The 14,168-nt window shown below is 31.8% G+C and overlaps 1 protein-coding gene and 1 pseudogene across 1 annotated transcript; one reads left to right on the plus strand and one right to left on the minus strand.

The window, feature by feature from the left end:
• Positions 1–3,598: 3,598 nt before the first annotated feature.
• LOC129891833 (bidirectional sugar transporter SWEET2-like) lies at positions 3,599–6,770 on the plus strand (annotated as a pseudogene).
• Positions 5,984–7,132, minus strand: LOC129892159 (uncharacterized). The gene has a single exon (XM_055967713.1). It carries the CDS (start codon positions 7,130–7,132, stop codon positions 6,599–6,601), a length of 534 nt encoding a protein of 177 aa, XP_055823688.1. The 3' UTR covers positions 5,984–6,598.
• Between the last annotated feature and the right edge of the window lie 7,036 nt (positions 7,133–14,168).

The following is a 14,168-nucleotide window of genomic DNA, read 5'->3' on the forward strand; positions in this document are numbered from 1 at the left end:
TGAATTTTGAAAAAAGACTCATTTATGCCATCTATTAAAAGTTTGGCTCATCTATGTCATTGTCGTTTGAGAAAAGACTTATCTATGCCATTATTTTTTAACTCCGTTTTGCAAAACCACTCAAACAACTTTTAGCATTTTTCTATTGGAGTTTTGAATCAAATGTACTATTTTTGCTTCTTCTTCTCAATAACACAAAAAACATATGAAGAACACCAACACCTCCAAATTTCCAACTTCTTAAATTTTTACGAAATCACCTCAAATTTTAATAGTAGCATTCCTCCGAGCTAGATATCAAAACTCAAAATCTTTTAAGCTCGAATTCAACCTAAATCAATAAGACACATTTAAAATTTCTTCAAAATTTCAAAACTTTAGCCTCCTTTAATGGTAGAATTTTTGCCACAACTCCAAATCACTTGAAATTTTGAGCATAGATATAGTGAACTTTAACATAGTATTTTTTGAGTCTATATTCAAAATTTCAAGTTATAGAAAATGCATTATTCTCTTCTAAATCCTCAAGAAGCTTGTTAAGTTTTAAAGATATTCGTAGAAATTGATATTATGTTGAGACACTAAATGAAATGAATATTGAATACCTTGGAATAATCAAGAGTGTCTCAGGCCAGAAATATATTTTGAAAAAATTACCAACTTTGTCATTTGGCCTATATAATGCAAAAATTAGTGCAACTTTGTCATCGGGCACATTTACTGATTAAAATATATTTGTGCTATGACATGATCGATTAGGTCATTCCGAATCAATAATGATGAGACGGATTCTTGAAAATTCAACTGGACATCCGTTAAAGAACCTGAAGATTTTTACGAATGATGAATTTTCATGTGCTGCTTGTTATCAAGACGAATTAATTGTTAGATCATCAACCCTAAAGGTTGGCATCAAATCCCCTGGATTTTTAGAGCGTATACATGGAGATATATGTGGATCTATTCATCCACCTAGTGGATTGTTTCGATATTTTATGGTCCTAATAGATGCATCATCTAGATGATTTCAAGTGTGCATGTTATCATCTCGCAACCTGGTGTTTGTGAAGTTAGCACAAATAATAAGATTAAGGGCGCAATTTCTAGATTATCCAATTAAGGCTATTCACCTTGATAATGCTGGTAAATTTACATCCTAAGTTTTTGATGATTATTGCTTATCAATTGAAATAAAAATTGAACATCTTGTTGCTCATGTTCATACTCAAAATGGTCTTGCAAAGTCATTTATTAAGCGCCTACAATTAGTAGCATGACCCCTATAGAAAATCTTGCAATACATCTAATGGATGTACTTACAATTTACCTTTATGGTTCACTTGATAATGAAATTTACATGAAAATCTAGAAGGATTAAAATTGCCTGAAGCATATACTAAGTTTCGGGAGATGTACTCAATAAAATTGCAAAGATCATTATATGGTCTGAAACAATCAGGGAGAATGTGGTATAATCGCCTAAGTGAGTAATTGATAAATGAATGTTATATAAATTATGTCATTTATCCATGTGTTTTTATTAAGAAAACGGAATCAGAGTTTGTTATACTCGCCGTTTATGTTGATGACATAAATCTCATTGGAACCCCTGAAGAGGTCCGAAAGGCGATTGAATATCTAAAGAAAGAATTTGAGATGAAAGATCTTGGAAAGACAAAACTTTATCTGGGTCTGCAAATTGAACATTTAGCAGATGGGGTCTTCATTCATCAATCTGCCTATACTGAGAAAATCTTAAAACGATTTTACATAGACAAAGCACATCCATTAAGTACTCCAATGGTTGTTTGATCTCTTGAAGTGGAAAAAGATCTATTTCGACCTTCAGAAGAGGATGAAGAACTTCTTGGTCCTGAAGTACCATATCTCAATGCTATTGGTGCATTTATGTATCTTGTTAACGCAACCAGACTTGATATAACATTTTCTGTTAATTTGCTGGCAAGGTATAGTTCATCCCCAATGCGAAGACATTGGAACGGTATCAAACATATTTTGCGATACCTAAAGAGTACCATTGATATGAGTTTATTTTATACTAACAAAGGTTGTGCAGACCTTATTGGTTATGTAGATACATGTTATTTATCAGATCCACATAAAACTCGATCTCAAACAAGCTATTTATTTACACACAAAGGAACTGCTATATCATGACGATCTACAAAGCAATCTATTGTTGCTACTTCTTCAAATCATGCCGAAATAATAACAATTCATGAAGCAAGTAGAGAATGTGTGTGGTTGAGATCGATGGTACAGTTCATCAAAGAAAAATGGGGCTTGAAAAATGATGTCAAAGTACCCTCAGTTATATTCAAAGACAATGCCGTGTGCATAGCTCAATTGAAAGATGACCTCATAAAAGGAGACAGAACGAAACATATTTCACTAAAATTGTTCTTCACGCATGATCTCCAGAAGAGTGGTGATATTGATATACAACAAGTTCGTTCGAATGATAACCTTGCAGATTTATTCACAAAGTCATTACCAACATCACCTCCATAGAAATGCACTAAGGAACCTCCCAAATCCTATTTATGATTTTTTTTTTCAATGTTAAAGAATCAATTTCACATTCCTCAGTATCATATTTATGCAGAGTTCGTACATTTTGGGACAAAAAAAGTTAATTTTTAAACACCCAATTTAATCCATTGATTCACTAATACCTTTTTGAGGAGATAAAGAATTTCAAATAAATTAAACACCACCTAGGCACCTAATAAGTGTATAAAAAAAGAAGTAAATTTAAAAGAAATACAATTTTGAAAGAAATAAAGTTCAACAGGTTGCATGTGAATGAAACGAGAAAATTAAGGGTCCGGTCTGGCAATTATCACAAGCGTTGCCCATTAAAAGACATGTCACAATCTGGTCCCTCTCGCCTTTAAAATGACAAATGGGACCTATAAATGAACAATATTAATGTGTTTAAAATATAAGTTATAAAAAGGCACATTATTTTTGGCGTCTTCATGATTTCTATTTTTTGATGATTAATAAATAGTTTAGTGATTTTCGTTACAAAAACTATTTTCTAATTTTAGTGTTAAAAAAAACAAAATTTCAGTTCTTTTAATATTGCAAAATAAAAAATAAAAAAATGTAACTTTTATGTTACAAAGATTAGCTTAGTTTAAATAGTTTGTTGGTTGTAATAAAAAAAAGTAGAGTTTTTTCTTTAAAGATTGAATTTTTTGGGGTGTCAAAATTTGATGGTTTCGTTGGCTTCGTCTCAAGTTTTTCTGTGTAATTATTAGCTATTACTACTATACTTTTTTTGTCATAAAAAATTGGTCTTTATGGTGGTTTCTGCAAACTATTTTTTTTTACTTTGTGAAAGAAATATTCGGAAAACAATTCTGAATTCTATATAGAATCATTGCAAGTTTGCAACTTTTTTTTGGCAAAAATTAAATGATCTTTATTTTGTGGAAGAAAATTCAAGCTAGCTAGCTAAGTGAACAGCTTTTTTGCTAATAGAATTGGTGAAGTTGTGAGGAAAAAATATATTGTGGGAATTGGGGAATAGGAAAATTTCTTGGCTTTGAACTCGAATCGACCTTGTGGCATGGGCTTGCCTAGTGCCATTAACCTTTTAGGTCTGTTTTACGGGCTATTATGGTGGAGTATGGTTTATCTTGTGCCTATCCGAACGTAAACCACAAAAAGAAGTAGGCTATTAGATATTTATGTGTTGGAGGTGTAAGACATTTATTTATAGTAGTAATACCTTAATTAGATCAAATGTGAATCCAAAATTTAAATATAAATGGGTTCAATCATTAAGATTGTTAGTGTTCAACTCATTGTAACATTCGATTCTATTGAGATTTGAGTAGGTTTTTTACAATATCAACTAGAATATATTCGGTATAGTCTCATAGATGGGTCCGGGGATGATGGGCTTACCCTACCTTTGTGGGTAGAGAGGTTGTTTCTTGATAGACCCTCAGCTTAAGAATTATGGGTTCAGATGAACCTATAGCCAGAAGGCTACATACGTCTCCTTAGATGTTGTTAAAACATGAGCGTTTAAACAGAGAACAGTAATTTTCTGAACATTCATCTTTTGATTTAAACTGGCGTTCTACTCTATTTCTAATCACTAACTGCACGGCTGCACCAACAGATGTTTCAAATGGGTTGATCATCCCCGTGCTTGTGAATGGCATGAGAAAAGTATCTCTGCCTATAGTTTCCGTTACATTCATATATAATTGTTTACTTGTACAGTGTTCTGTTTAGCTCGAAGCCTGTGAATTTCTTTCCCATATACGAGGTTAAGCCTGTAAATTAAAATGTGTGTGCATAACTTGAACATGTAACTTATTCAATAAGTGATTAGTACAATAAAATAGTAGTAATCTTTTTGGTGTATTTTACAAAACTAACTTCCCGTAAGTATTAACATTAATTTGAGAGTGGGCAACAGTTGGTCTGAAATGGTGTCAAACTTTTCGGCCTAAAGCAATTTTAGAAGCTCTATTTGAACTAAACTAACTTCTAGATTAAACTCTTGATGAAATGTTTTTCATGTTAAAAGCACCTTTTGCTTAATCATATCGGAGTCATATTATTCCTAGCCGTGAAATGAAATAGATTGTAGAGGAAAAATGAGATAATACCCTTTAATTCTCAGCTTACTTTCTACTGTCTTTGCAACAATTTTCTCATTTTTCCTAAATGAGGTTTGCAAACTTATTGTTGAGACTTTATCGCAACTCGAGGGAAAAAGTTAACCATCGTAGCTGCTTGTTGCAGGGAATATCTTTGCTTTTGGATTGTTTCTGTCTCCAATGTGAGTCTTATGCTTTTCATCCCTCATTTTGTTTTATCGCACTTCTGTAATATAGAAAACAAAGTTCACCTTGACCAATTACTTCTTTCTCCATAATCCAGTATCATTTTATCTTTATTTTCAGGAGGACATTCATGAGAATAATGAGGAATCAATCAACCAAAAAGTTCTCAGGGTTGCCGTACATATATGGTCTCTTGAACTGCTTGATCTGTGCCTGGTGTGGCACCCCTCTCGTATCTCCTGACAATTTGTTGGTTACATCGGTCAATTCAGTTGGTGCTGTTTTTTCAACTTGCCTACATTGTACTTTATGTAATGTATACAGAGAAACAGAAAAAGATTAATAATCCTCTGTTGTATTATTCAATTACTAAAGCAGTTTCGTACTCATTCATTGCATAACCTTTTAATCTGTATGCCCATCTATGTTGTTTGTAGTTCAGGATGCTTGGATGGATACTCACAGTCTTTGGCCTATTTGCAATTATTGTACTTGGAAGCTTGTTTATACTTGATCTGGAACTCCGATGCATCATCATTGGTTCCCTGAGCTGTGCTTCCTTGATATCAATGTTTGCCTCCCCTCTGTTAATTATTGTATGTCTGACTGACCATTGACATTCAGATTTTCTATCAAGTTCTCATTCTCTAATGTTTCTCCGCAGATTCACTGACTAACTTGTATACCAGAATCTGGTGATCAGGACCAGGAGTGTTGAATTCATGCCATTTTGCCTGTCCCTCTCCACCTTCCTAATGAGTGCCTCTTTCTTTTTGTATGGAATTTTCAGTTTTGATCCGTTTATATATGTGAGTTTCTTTCTCTCACTTAAGAAATTTTTAAAGTTTTATCATTTTTTCCTCTCGCCTGACTCACGAAGGGTTTCTACTTAAATTTCAGGCACCAAATGGCATCGGAACACTTTTAGGAGTTGTACAATTGCTTTTATTTGCACATTACAGAAATTCTTCAAGGGTGGATTCTGCCCAAGGCTTTATAGTGTCTTATTCATGAGCTAGAAATTTAAGAAAGTAATGTCTTGTGCGTGAAAAAACACCTTGGAAGAAAGGTAAATTCTCGAATCTTGATCCCTTTCATCATCTATTTCATCCAAAAGAATCTAAATAGTTATATTCTCTACTTGTGCATTTTGTGAACATACATCTTTCATTCTTTCTCAAACTGTTAAATAACAAGTATACCTTTTCATTTGTACATCTCCCTTTATTTTGTCCTAGGTGAGAGTAAGTTCTCACTAGATTGCCTGGAGAATGATGGGGATTCCAAGTTCAAGGTGCTAGCAGTTCCCTAGTCGTTGAATGTCGAATATCTGTTTTCTGCATAGATTCTTCTGGGTTGAAACAACATTGAGGGCCACTAAATAATTATAGATATTTAGTGGAGTTTTTGATATATATATATATATATATATATAAAGATCTGGACAAAATCTATTGAGTCACGTGAACTTCTAAGTCTGCTTTACAGTAGATCTGCCCCTAGGTAATGACCTGATGAATGAGGTAGGGAGTTTTTGTGTGTCTAAGATTGTTTTTGCCTCTCATCTGATAGGTAATAAATACAGTGTTCTTCAGCATCCATTATTTTGAAAGTAATCATCCTGAACTTATACGTATGCTTTCGGAGTATAGTAAAAACTGAACTATAAAGAGAAATATAAATTCTTCAAAATCATTAGTAGTTGTTTCTCTGATGTTTTTGCCTCGTAACCAATTTATGTTTTACCTGATCGTATTTGAATCCATTTATCGACTTGATGAAGTGGCGTGACCTCTCTGATCATAGAGTATAAGACCACTGAACTTTGGCAGCTCACACTTTTCACCCATAAGTATAGGTCTTTTCCACACAGGTGAAGCTGAACCGTGATTTTGACATCCAAAATCAGCTTCAATTAGTTGATCTCCGCTAACGAGCAATGGTGAAGGACGTTTCTCTTTTTGGCTCCACCTCACAGATCTTTTTAGCACCTCCTTCACCGGACCCAACTCTGCTCGTGGCTCTGAACAATCGATGTTGGTTGAATCATCAATACGCGGTTTTTGATCCTCTGCTCTCCTTCTTGCATTTCTCCTCAAAGCAGCAATGATGCAGGTTCCAATAACTAAGGAACAGGTGCAAATTACCAGTAAGGCGATAGCTCCTCGTGTCGATATTTTCCATTTATCTTCTAAATTCCATATTGCTTCCATGTTGTATATCAAGTAAGTATCAGAAAAAATGGATGAAAGTTCAAAACTTGATATGATGAGATGATTAAGAGAATGAATTATGTTCATATATTTGGAAGGAAAAAAACTAGTCGTTGGTTTGTTTTATTGCTATCTCTAGGCGCCTTTGTGATCACTTTAATTTGGTACTTGAAAATTCCATGAAGTGGGGTCATCTTCCCATTGAATAATTGTCATTAGCCGTTTGTTACTACTAACTTCGATTAATCCGAATTTGCACTATATAAGTGCTCCTTATCAATATTTTTTTGACACTCAATTCGAGAACTTGAATTAAGAGTGGAAAAAATTATTGGAAAAAATGTTACAATGTTGACACTGAACCAAAAAAATTGTAGTATTAACTTATTGTATCAAAATATTGTTGTGCGAGCAACTATCTTGAAAGACATTTTTGCTCGATTAGGTGCAAATTGTTGAGATCGATCGCCCCTAAATGTTCCACAACTCTCTCAAACACGTATAGTCACGAAAGAATATTTTGTGAACGGTGGAAAAAAAGGCACATGAACTAATTTGTTTACAACAAATATAGTCATATTTTATTTACATAAAAAATAACCAAAATCATAGAAAATATACAGTGACTATACAATATAGCTTACCAAAAGTTATAGAAAATATACAACGACTATACGATATAGATTACTTATAGCATGAGTTATACACTGAATATATATTATGATACATTCTATACATGAAATATACACCAAATATATATGAATATACACCAAATGATCATTTTTTGATAATTAAAATGACCAAATGACCATCTACTATAATTATCCTCGAAAAAAATGGGTTGGGCTGCTTTTATAGGCAAGTTGCTCGAGTTGTTACAAAAAGAATTTAACTTAGGGTGTAGCTATTAAAGAATATATTCAAGAAAGAATTAAAAAAGCGCACTCGAGATTATTATTTTTTTGTCTTTGCGTTATCAACAAAGTGTATAATAATGTTAATAAAATTATATTCATGAAGACAATCCTCGATAATTAATTAAAATTTATGTGGACAAATTATGTTAGTTGGATTACTTGTATTCTCCATTTGACAAATTATGATAAGAGATAAACATAATAAGTTTACATTGAAAATTTATACATCCGAGTACATGAATTATATTATGATTAAATATTTGTTCGTTTACTATTATTTTTTAAGGATTTAAATCTCAGAGATATTACTATATCCTGAAGATTAAGGGGGGGCGGGGGTGATTTAAAAATTTTAATAGTCGACTGTCTAAAGGTGATAGTCGACTTAGCCTAAGGGGTGTTCATGGTCCTATTTGACTCGGTTTTTGGCTAAAACTAAACCAAACCAATTAAGGCGATTTTTTTAATATTCAAACCAAACCAAACCATTATAGTATAAATTCTATCGGTTTTGGTTTTATCGATTTTGTCGATTTTATCGATTTGGTTCGTTTTTTACGGGTTGAAATAATATATTTTATAATGCAAAAAAATTGACAACCTTATTTTCTACATTCGTACTACAAATCAATAGAATTTCAAAACAACTATCATTAATCTTCAAAGATATCTGAACTCGTTCAAAGATAGTGAGGATAGAAGAAAAATATATAAGCTAAATAAGTTACCATCTAAAGTCCAAGCTAGAGCTATAACAGAGAAGCAAATATGGTTCCAATAATAACAAACTTAAATATGTCCTGACTAGAACTATGTCAGATGTTCTTGTAAAGTATATAAGCTAAAATGATAAACTCTAAAAAGGGCAAAATATCAGCAACATAAATCCATAAATTGGTGGATTGTTCAACTCCTATGGTCCACGAAAGAAATGCCTTCAAAAATAAAGAATTGACAGCCTGTTTTGACTGTCTAAGTTCGATACCGAATCTGAGAAAATGAACCACTAGAACAAAAAGAAGTCCTTCAAGAAGCATCATTTTTTTCACTATTGCATGAACTAATTGAAGCATTCAAGCCGTGACCAATAGAAAACTTGTTACTTTACCTTTCTCCAAGATGAAACTATTTGAAAGAAAACTGAAAGCACGGAAGCAAAAATAACCTCGAAAGAAATTACAAATTTTCACCACGAGAAAGATAGCAACTACTGCATAGTAGTACAACCTCCACAACAATAAAATTAAGAAGGCTAGCCCATAAAAGGTTAATTATATACATTACTTTTTCATTAATCAAGTTGAGAAAAATAACAATGTCTTTAAACAGTCCTCCGAATGATCAACATTCAACACAAAAGAACCATATACCCAACTGTCACTAGAGAAATATCACTTAATTACTTGCATAAAAATGTGATTAAATACAAAAAATAAGTCAATAGCATAATTCAAAAGTACTTCAGGTGAAGCAGCGAATTTTTTTAAAAAATTAACTACCAAAGAGCAAAACAGTTGCACTACGAATTTCAATTGCAACATCCAAACTAATCAATGTTCAAGATTGTGCCAGCATATTCTGAAAAAGGAAAGAAGAAAGTTTAACAAAGTAGGTGTTAAAACTTTTTAAAACATAAAAGACATATTCATAAAGAGTTAAATGTGTAAATTTACCTTTTTCAACTATCTCAAGTTTCTGAATTTCTTCTAAAAAATCTTCAAGGTTGCATTCTTTGAAAGTTGATCTTAACCATTGTTGAGTGCAAATAAGAGCTTCTATTGTCTTTGAAGATAAAGAACTTCGATAAGAGTCAAGAATCCGACCACCGATGCTAAAAGATGATTCAGAAGCAACAGTAGAAATAGGAATAGAAAGAACATCTCTTGCCATCCTAGAAATAATTGGATATCTAGCCGAAGAAACTTTTCACCAAGACAAAATATCTAACTCTTTGGTTTTTCCAAATCATCTACCAAGTACTTCTCAAGTTCTGATTTATTTTCAGTATTGTCTTCATCTATCAAATATTTCTCCCATTGTGATTGCCACATCTCGTCACTATGCATGTTATCAATTTCATCATTCAAGCTTGTTTGACCGTCAATTTTATCGGTTTGAGTCCCACAAAAAAACTCATGTAATAATCATATAAGCTACTCAAAGTATCCATCATCTTTTTCGATTTTTTAGCTCCCACCAAATAACCATAAGAGTTTTTAAACAGATATTCCACATATTTCAACTTGTATCGAGGATTCAAAACAATAGCAATGAATAATAACTTGTTCATACTTTCAAAAGTACCTCAGTATTTGTTAAATTTAAGCTCCATCTTTTTAGCCATGCCACTCAAAAAAGAATCTTCACTACAAAAATATTTGCAAATTATCTTTTGAAGATTAAAGATCTCATGGAAGTAACATATGAAGTTCCTGAGAATTTCAAAGTTACCTGGTAGAAAATCTCAAGGAACTTAATGAATGAAAACTTTAACATTCTTCCAATCATCTATCAATAGATGCCCTCCCACATTATTTGTTTCTAAATAATACTTGAGGTACTTGTGATCATCATCATACATTCTTGAAAATGCCCTTTCAAATTTTACAGTTGTATCTAGCATCATATATGTGGAGTTCCACCTCGTCTCAATATCTAAAGTCAAAAGACCATGAGAGTCAGAGCCCGTTTGGATTGGCTTTAAGTTGGTCAAAACCAACTTAAAGCCCCTTTTTAGCTTTTGGACGTGTTTGTCTAATGCTGACTTTAAGCCATAAAGTTCTTAAAGTCAGTAAAAAATGAAAAGTTAGGATTCCTAACTTTTTTTCCAAAGTGCTTAAAGTCATTTTCTTTGACCATGGAAATTACTTTTATATCCCTTATATTTTAACTAAATTCCCAAACTACCTTTTTTTATTCTTTTAATCCTAAAATTCACATCATAAGCACTTTTATCCAAACACTCAACTGCTTATTTATAAAAATAACTTTCAGCACTTCAAAGTTCTAAAAGCACTTCATACATAAAAGTTACTTTTTTAAGCCCATCCAAACGGACTCTCAATCTTAACCTTCTCGACAAATGACTTAAAGGAATCAAACCTTCCAGCTGAAGAATTAACATATTTGATAGCATTTCTTACCCGAAAAATAGACTCATTTTGTTCATCGAGTCCTCTTTCACGATCAAATTTAGAATATGAGCATTACATCTAACAAGTAAGAACTCATTTCCTAAGATGCCTCATTTTCAATCCTCAATTCTTCTTTTCAAGTGTTTAATTGCAGAATCATTAGTAGTTGCATTATCTAAGGTCACCGTAAATATGTTATCAATTTTCCAATCAAATAAGCACGCCTCAATCCCCTTAGCAATTGTTTCACCCTTATGATCTGATGTTTGAAAAAAGTTGAGAATTTTCTTTTTCAGATTTCACTCATCATCGATTCAATGGGCAGTGACAACCATATCAGTTAGATTTTGAAGTGATGTCCACGTATCACTAGTAACACATACACGTTGATAATGAATAAACTTTTCAAGCTTTTTTTTCTCTTTTTGATATATTTTTCAAACATTGTCTAGCAACAGTGAAGCGAGAAGGTAATTGAAAATTAGGCAAAGCAACTTCCATTAATCTCTTAAAACCTTCCCCTTCAACAACTTTAAAAGGTTGTTCGTCAATAATGACAAACTCCAATGGCTCTCCTAATCTCATTGACGTTAATCACAACCTTTTCTACAGTACATGTACTATATGCTTGTTTTCCTTTTTTAACCACCTTGATTCTTGATTGATTTCTGTCAATAATTCTAAGAGGGGAATTAGGACAAACCTCATTTAAATGTCTCCATAGCGTTGAGGTCCCATTCGCACTTTCAGAAGCAAAGTTACTAGTACAGTAGTTACATTTCGCCTTTTTCTTACCCCATTTATCAAGATATTCAGTATAGTATTTTCAAACGCTGGATGTTCTTCTGTCACTACTCACAAGGATACGATTAAGGTCGCAAAGAGTTGTTTATTTTCATTTTTTTAGCATGATTTAGAGTAATATCACGAGTTTTATCACCGCCAAGCTCAGGTTCCAGCAAAGTAGTTGGAGATACTTTGTTGGTTACCTCCACTAGCTTCACCTCTTTTTGAGTAGTTGTAGTTTCCATCTGAAAAAAAAGTATCCGAAAATCTAAATAAATAGAGAAATTCAAAATCATTTGATAAAAACTAAATCAGCAGAAAAAACCTAAATTAGTGGAGAAAATCTAAAATAACAGAGAAATAAAATAAAAAAACACATACAAGATGAAAGACTAGAGAAGCAATTCAATCAAGTAAAACTTCAAAGACACAAAAATAATTACACAAACAAAGAGTAGGGAACATACAAAAAGTAACCAAAAAAGTAAAAGGAAGAAAAAGTTACAGACTTACAGGGATTAAAGCTTCTTTCACTCAATTGTTATCGTGAGAGACTGAGAGCAGATATGTGGAAAGTTTAATTATGCTTCCTTGATCTGCGAGATGCTAATTGATTTAATTAGCTTTCTTCCTTGTCTTGATTTATCTCTTTTTCTTGTTGACTTGTTTATAACTTATTTCCTGAAATAGAAGGTCAAGTCATTATTTAAAATATCTTAATGCTAACGTATCCTTCTTAGCTTTCATTTTTCAATTCACAATAATGTTCCCCCAGCAACTCTTTTGCTATCTTTATAACGTCTTATTAGCTTAAAATATATATACATTCATTTTAAATTTTGCCGTTGGTTTGGAAGTGCATATAAATTGACTTCAATATATTATCATTTCACGACAAATATTATTAATGTCATTTATCTTTTCAATTTTAACACATAGGATAAAGAAGATATTATAATGTACAAACCGATTTATATAATTTACTAGGCATTTGATTATGCAATTTGGAGCTCAAATTCAAAGTTTTAATTTAAAATTCGTATTTGTTTATGATATTCGAATATGATTTCGTCTTTAATTTGAAAATTTGATTTCAAAATATAATAAGGTCTTATCATATTGATTTGGCATATGGAGTTTTGTAATAATATTGAATTTTATCAGTCTTCGAAAATTATTATGATGATGTTGATCTGAAAGACTGTTATTCTGAAAAAAATTCTATTGACTATTTAATCTGATTGTCCTTTTAACTATACCCGATTTTCTCATACACATGGCTCACCAAAGTGGCAGGGGTCAAATTAAATAATGAAGAAATTATGAGCCCGTTTGGATGAGCTTATAAGTTGGTCAAACCAACTTATAAACCCTTTTTAGCTTATTGTGGTGTTTGCCTAATGTTAACTTTAAGCCATAAAGTTCTTAAAGTCAGTCAAAAATGAAAAGTTAGTATTCCTAACTTTTTTTCTAAGTGCTTAAAGCCATTTTCTTTGACCATGAAAATTATTTTTATATCCCTTATATTTTAACTAAATTCCCAAACTACCCTTTTTATTCTTTTAATCCTAAAATTCACATTATTTTCCTCATTTCTTCGGCATAAGCATTTTTATCCAAATATTCAACTGCTTATTTATAAAAATAACTTTCAGCACTTCAAAGTTCTAAAAACACTTCATACATAAAAGTTATTTTTTAAGCCCATCCAAACGGGCTCTATATTGACTAACTTTTGGGGGCCAAACTAGGGGAAAAAAACAACAAAAACCATCCAAGGAAAAGATAAAATTGGGAGGGGTTGTTTGTAGTGATTGTTAGATTTAGAAGATATTCAAAGTTAAGATAATATTTTTTTAAAAAAATTTAATTAGTTTGAATTTGAAATGTCTAAAAAATATCTTAAAAGAATTGAAGATAATTTACAAAAGTTAGTTATAAAATCTGATTGATTTGGAATTAAAGTAAATTAGACAAATTAAGAAATCAAAAGTAATCGTAATTTAATTGCCTACGACTTTTAGTCAATGTTTTAAAATACGAGGGCATGAAGCGAGATGTTTTATGCAGCACAGGGCGAGGCGTATATATCTCAAGTATCTTCAATTTGAATTTTATTACTAAAATAATAAACAAAAGCAAAAACTTAAATAATTTTGCAAATAAATTTAAATAAATCACCTTATTAGAGAAAGATAACAACATAAAAAATGATAATAATTGAGATAATCCTTAAACTTAAATCAATATCTATCTTCATATCTATTAGTCTTTCTCATCCTCAAC

The sequence above is a fragment of the Solanum dulcamara genome, chromosome 6 (genome assembly GCF_947179165.1).
Source record: "Solanum dulcamara chromosome 6, daSolDulc1.2, whole genome shotgun sequence".
NCBI classification, from domain to species: Eukaryota; Viridiplantae; Streptophyta; class Magnoliopsida; order Solanales; family Solanaceae; genus Solanum; species Solanum dulcamara.

Bases quoted from the DNA above. Each gene is read 5' to 3' on its own strand.
- LOC129892159 (XM_055967713.1), bottom strand. From the start codon at position 7,132: ATGAACATAATTCATTCTCTTAATCATCTCATCATATCAAGTTTTGAA.